At 42.4% G+C, this 6412-nt stretch overlaps 1 protein-coding gene across 1 annotated transcript in view; it reads right to left on the reverse strand.

Moving 5' to 3' along the window:
- The window catches only part of mtif2 (mitochondrial translational initiation factor 2), a gene marked incomplete at its 3' end in the record, with an annotated part of 31474 nt that extends 25704 nt beyond the window's left edge, over positions 1-5770 (reverse strand). Inside the window, exons 1-9 of the mRNA XM_083905877.1 lie at positions 5694-5770; positions 4346-4512; positions 4143-4269; positions 3902-4073; positions 2878-3038; positions 2025-2201; positions 1815-1954; positions 1601-1725; positions 1326-1530 (exon numbers count right to left, since the gene is read on the reverse strand). Coding sequence (XP_083762003.1) covers positions 1326-1530; positions 1601-1725; positions 1815-1954; positions 2025-2201; positions 2878-3038; positions 3902-4073; positions 4143-4269; positions 4346-4510 — 1272 coding nt within the window. The 5' untranslated portion in view covers positions 4511-4512; positions 5694-5770. The remainder of the gene's footprint in view (positions 1-1325; positions 1531-1600; positions 1726-1814; positions 1955-2024; positions 2202-2877; positions 3039-3901; positions 4074-4142; positions 4270-4345; positions 4513-5693) is intronic.
- Between the last annotated feature and the right edge of the window lie 642 nt (positions 5771-6412).

Consider the following 6412-nt stretch of genomic DNA (forward strand, 5'->3'; position numbering starts at 1 on the left):
ACACTATTTCGTCCAAAATCTGACCATTTTTTGAAAAAATAAAATTTGGTCCAAAATTTGACAAAAACAACATACGATTACTGTCGCCCAAAATCAGATTTTTTTTTTTTTTTTGCCCAAAATGTGACCAAACGTCATACTATACTATGTCATCGACCTCAATGTCATACTACACTATTTCGTCCAAAATCTGACCATTTTTTGAAAAAATAAAATTTGGTCCAAAATTTGACCATTTTTTAAAAAAAAATAAAATTTGGTCCAAAATTTGACAAAAACGACATACTATACTATGTCGTCCAAAATCGAAATTTTTTGAAAAAATAAAATTTGGTCCAAAATTTGACCATTTTTAAAAGAAAATTAATTTTGGTCCAAAATTTGACAAAAACGACATACTATACTAGGTCGTCCAAAATCGGAATTTTTTTCATTTTTTTGGCCCAAAATGTGACCAAACGTCATACTATACTATGTCATCGACCTCAATGTCATACTACACTATTTCGTCCAAAATCTGACCATTTTTTGAAAAAATTAAATTTGGTCCAAAATTTGACAAAAACAACATACTATACTATGTCGTCCAAAATCTGAAAACAATTTTTCAATTTTTTTGTAGCCCAAAATGTGTCCAAAACGTCATACTATACTATGTCATCGACCTCAATGTCATAATACACTATTTCGTCCAAAATCTGACCATTTTTTGAAAAAATTAAATTTGGTCCAAAATTTGACAAAAACGACATACTACACTATTTCGTCCAAAATCGGATTTTTTTTTTTTTTTTGCCCAAAATGTGACCAAAACGTCCTACCATACTATGTCATCGACCTCAATGTCATACTACACTATTTCGTCCAAAATCTGACCATTTTAAAAAAAATAAAATTTGGTCCAAAATTTGACCATTTAAAAAAAAAAAAAAATTTGGTCCAAAATTTGACAAAAACGACATACTATATACTATGTCGTCCAAAATCGGATTTTTTTTTTTTTTTTTTGCCCAAAATGTGACCAAACGTCATACTATACTATGTCATCGACCTCAATGTCATACTACACTATTTCGTCCAAAATCTGACCATTTTTTGAAAAAATTTAATTTGGTCCAAAATTTGACAAAAACGTCATACTATACCATGTCTCCAAAATCTGAAAACAATTAAAAAAAAAAAAAAATTTGGTCCAAAATTTGTTTTGATAAACAGCAAAGGTAAGACATCATTTCTGCTCGTATTTCTTGGGAAGTGTGAAGAAGACGTTACTGTTATGAGTAAAAAGACTTCTGAGGTCAAAGATCAGCAGGTTTTTTTTTTACCTCAGACTCCACCTCCAGGATGACCTCTCCAGCAGAGGGCGCCTCCTTCCACCCAACCACCTCCACCGCACAGCTCGGCCCCGCCTCTTTCACCGGCTGCCCGTTCTCGTCAAACAGGAGACGAACTTTGGCCCAAGTCTTTCCCGCCACAAGGACGCAACCTCGCTTCAGCGTCCCCCGCTGGACAAGAGCCGTCGTCACAGGACTGAGGACAAAGACACAGACAAGTTAATGGGCGCGACCCTGGTTCTCTGAAGAGGTCACATGATTCTCACCCTTGGCCTTTGTCGGTGCGGCTCTCGATGACCACGCCCTCCACGTAGCCGCTGGCCTCCGCTCTGAGCTCCATGACCTCGGCTAACGCCACCGTGGCCTCGGTCAGAAGTTGCAGGTTGTCTCCCTGGCAACGACATCACATGGAACTTCACGGTCAGCTGGTGACGGACACTCAGGTTTTAACCCCGCCCCCCCCTCGACGTGCGCTCTGACCTTGAGCGCAGACACGTGAATGGCCTGAACGTCGCCGCCGAAGTCCTCGCAGACGACGTCGTGAGCGAGCAGCTCCCGTTTCACTCTCTGAGGGTCCGCGTTCGGTTTGTCGCATTTATTCACCGCCACGATCATCGGAACTGAAAGAACAACGGACGAGTGAGACGAGGGGAGGAGCAGGTCGGTGACAGACAGGGGGCGCTCTCTGACCGTCAGCTCTCTTGGCGTGCTGGATGGACTCGAGCGTCTGGTTCATGACGCCGTCGTCTGCCGCCACCATCAGGATGACCATGTCAGTGACGCTGGCACCGCGGGCTCTCATGGAGGAGAAGGCGGCGTGACCCGGCGTGTCCAGGAAGGTGACCTTCTCACCTGAGGGCAGCTGCACTGTAACAACACAGCAATAACTTTATCCACAACATTCACGGAAACAGTAATATGGACGACATACTATAGTACTATACCATACTATATACTATGTCGTCCAAAACTGAACAATTTTTTGGAAAAAAATGTTTTAGTCCAAAATTTGACAAAAACATCATACTATACTATGTCGTCCAAAATGTTACAATATTTTTTTATTTAAAATTTTTGGTGCACAATTTGACAAAAACGTCATACTATACTATGTCGTCCAAAATTTGACCATTTTTTTGAAGAAAAAGTGTTGTCCAAATTGTCTAAAATTTAACAATATTTTTTTTATTTGAAATGTTGGTGCAAAATTTGACAATTTGAAAAAAATAAAAAATTAGTCCAAAATTTGACAAAACGTCATACTATACTATGTCGTCCAAAATGTGAAAAAAAAAAAAATGTTTTCGTCCAAAATTTGACAAAAACGTCATACGTACGACGTTTTTGTCAAATTAAGACAGTAACAGTAATAATCAATGATAAACAGGAAGTCGACGACAACCAATCAAATCACAGAAGCACATTTAAAGGTGTTAAAACGACAGTTAAGAGAATCAGCACAAACTTCAGAATAAAGTGATGAAAGAATCATTTCACTTTAAACATTCAATGTTTTCCTTGTGTTGATGAAGTTGATTCAAACCTAGAAATGCTCCGATGTGCTGCGTGATTCCTCCGGCCTCTGCAGACACCAGCTGACTCTTCCTCAGACTGTCCAGCAGAGTCGTCTTCCCGTGGTCCACATGACCCATGATGGTGACCACCGGGGGGCGGGGCTTCAGGCTGCCGGGATCGGCTGGTGGCCTGTGGAGGTCAAAGGTCACGCACAATATTTAAATAACAGAGCTAACAGCTGCAGTATGATGTTTTTGTCAAATGTTGGACCAAAATTTTTTTGGGCCAAATTTTGGACCAAAAATTTTTTTTCAAACAAAATGGCAAATATTGGACGACATAGTATAGTGTGACGTTTTTGTCAAATTTTGGACAAATTTTTTTTTTTTTACAAAAAATTAGCAAATTTTGGACAACATAGTATAGTATGACGTTTTCGTCAAATTTTGGACTTAATTTTTGTATCCAAAAAATTGTCAATTTTTGGACAACATAGTATAATAGTATGACGTTTTTGTTAAATTTTGGACCAAATATTTTTTTTCAAACAAATTGTCAAATTTTGGACAACATAGTATGACGTTTTTGTAAAATTTTGGACCAAAAAAATAAATAAATAAAAAATTTGTCAAATTTTGGACGACATAGTATGATGTTTTTGTCAAATTTTGGACTAAATATTTTTTTTCAAATAATTGTCAAATGTTGGACAACATAGTATAGTATGATGTTTTGTCAAATTTTGGACAAATTTTTTTTTTTTACAAAAAATTGTCAAATGTTGGACGACATAGTATAGTATGACGTTTTTGTCAAATTTTGGACCAAAAAAATAAATAAATAAAAAAATGGGTAAAATTTTGGACGACAGTATGATGTTTTTGTCAAATTTTGGACAACTTAGTATAGTGTGCCATTTTTGGCAAATTTTTGACCAAATTTTTTTTTCTTGGCAAATTTCGGAACAAAAAAAAAAAAAGTCAACAGCAGCTAACGGCGGCTAATGACCGCTGTGATTGGTGCGTGTGTGTGGGACTTCCTGTCCCTGCTACCTCCTGTGGGCGTCCCTGTTGGTCCTCTCTCTGCACGTGCTCAGATTGCTCCACCTGAACTTCATCCCTGATCTCGTCACGACCTCTTTGATCCACTTCTCCGTCAGAACCGAGTCCGGATCCAAAGAGTCCACGTCCACGGCGGTGTTCATCAGAGCCTCGAACACGTGATCTGGGATTCAAAAACAACTTTATTGACGTGGCCTCACACAGACGACAGACGCTCCTCGTTGGTTCTCACCACAGTCTTTGTTCATCGCCGCGGCGAGAGACGACACCGTCATCCTTTGACTGATCTCCACTTCCTGTTTGTCCACTTTGGGCTTGACCTTTCGTTCTTTCTTCTGCTCTTTCTTATGACCTTTGACCTGCAGACAAAGGTCACGGCTCTCAACAAATGTCTCCTTCAGAAACGACGACACGACTCCACAGCTGCTCACTCACCTGTTTGGAGGCAAACTTCCTGTTCTGACCACAGCCCAGCAGGGGGGCGGAGCTCTGACACAGGGGGGCGGAGCTCTGAGCTGGACACAGGAAGCTGTTGAACAGAACAGCGTCTGCGTGCATGAGCCGCCGCGCCGCACGCACCACTGAAGACATCGCCAACATGACTGTGGGAGGGGCGGAGTCACAGGAGGAGACAGTGAGGGGCGGAGTCACAGGAGGAGACATAGTGAGGGGCGGAGTCACAGGAGGAGACAGAGGAGGAGACGAGGAAGAGGCAGAGTCACAGAGAGACAGAGGAGGAGACATGGGAGGGGCGGAGTCACGGGAGTAGACATGGGAGGGGCGGAGTCACAGGAGGAGACAGAGGGAGGGGCGGAGTCACATGAGGAGACAGAGGGAGGGGCGGAGTCACAGGAGGAGAAAGCGTGAGGGGCGGAGTCACAGGAGGAGACAGAGTGAGGGGTGGAGTCACAGAGACACAGGAGGAGACATGGGAGGGGTGGAGTCAAAGGGCGAGATAGAGTGAGGGGCGGAGTCACAGGAGGAGACAAGGAAGAGGCGGAGTCACAGGAGGAGACATGGGAGGGGCGGAGTCACAGGAGGAGACAGAGGGAGGGGTGGAGTCATAGGAAGAGACAGAGGAGGAGACAAGGAAGAGGCGGAGTCACAGAGGGACAGGAGGAGACATTGAGGGGCGGAGTCACAGGAGGAGACATTGAGGGGCGGAGTCACAGAGGGACAGGAGGAGACATTGAGGGGCGGAGTCACAGAGGGACAGGCGGACAGACAAACGTTCAAAGACGAACAATAATGACGTCAGACCTTAAACCAGGGGTCGCCAACCTTTTTGAGACTGAGAGCTACCTGAAGGGTAAAGAATAATATGGAGGGCTACCATATAAACATTTTATGCACCATTTTCTTTTTTTTTACCATTTACCAAATGATTAATATTATGCATTCATTTGCATACACATTCATTCCAGTGCTTACTCCTAACGATTATCAGTTTTTATAAACAATATCAATGATATTTTACCGAGTGAATATATGGATGCATGCAAGTGAGTTGAGGTGAAGTGAACCCTCGGGCACCATATTGGCTGCCCGAGGGTTACCAGGTGCCCGCGGGCACCACGTTGGTGACCCCTGCCTTAAAAGCATCTCAGCGAACACCACGTGAGTCACGCGACTGTTCGCGGACCCATGACGTCACTGTAACGTTCTCATTCACACAAACGCGAACAGTTCACGCTTCGTTACAAACACAACGTTTACAACCAAACAAAACAGTCACGCGCCGCACAGCGTCACGACCTCATGACGTCATGTTAGAGCAGGTTACCTTCAGTCGTCACGTGTCACTGAGACGTTTGTCTTTTCTCTCAGCTCGTCTTCATCGGCTCACAGGGAGCCGCCATGACACTTCACTGACTGAAGCGGAAGCGGAAGCGGAAGCAGGAGCAGACGCCGCTGCCGCCCTCCTGCGGTGCGGGGCGGAACTACACCTTCTTCCGTTTTAATTACTGCTGAAACTAAGGATTATTTTCATCATCGATTTATCTGTTGAGTCTTTTCTCGATTCATCGATCAATCGTTTGTTTGAGAAACCGTAAAGCGTCGGTGTGTATGGCTTAGTGACATCTAGTGGTGAACGTGTGCATGACAAGTCACATGATTCAAGTTGACTTTTATTTCTACAGCAGATAAATACAGAGAGAAGACCACAGCGCCACCCAGTGGACAGAAGAGTGTTCAGCTCATTTCTTCATTCGTTTTTTTACATTTAGAATTGATTCTACCTTAAATATCATTTATTTATTATTAGAACTCACTTTGTTTTTGAGGTAGAAACATTTTTATTTTGATAACTGGGATCAAACAAAGATCCATCTTTATGTTTTCTACTTTAAACACTTCATCATCATCATCATCATCATCATCATCATCACAGACATACATAAATAAATAAACATGTTTGTCTTTTGTAAACATAAACGCCCCCTGTTTAGCACCACAGTTATAAATAAAGTTGTATCAAATGTTTGGTCAGAGTTTGTGAGA

The sequence above is a fragment of the Microchirus variegatus genome (genome assembly GCF_963457635.1).
Source record: "Microchirus variegatus genome assembly, chromosome: 19".
Classification (NCBI taxonomy): Eukaryota; Metazoa; Chordata; class Actinopteri; order Pleuronectiformes; family Soleidae; genus Microchirus; species Microchirus variegatus.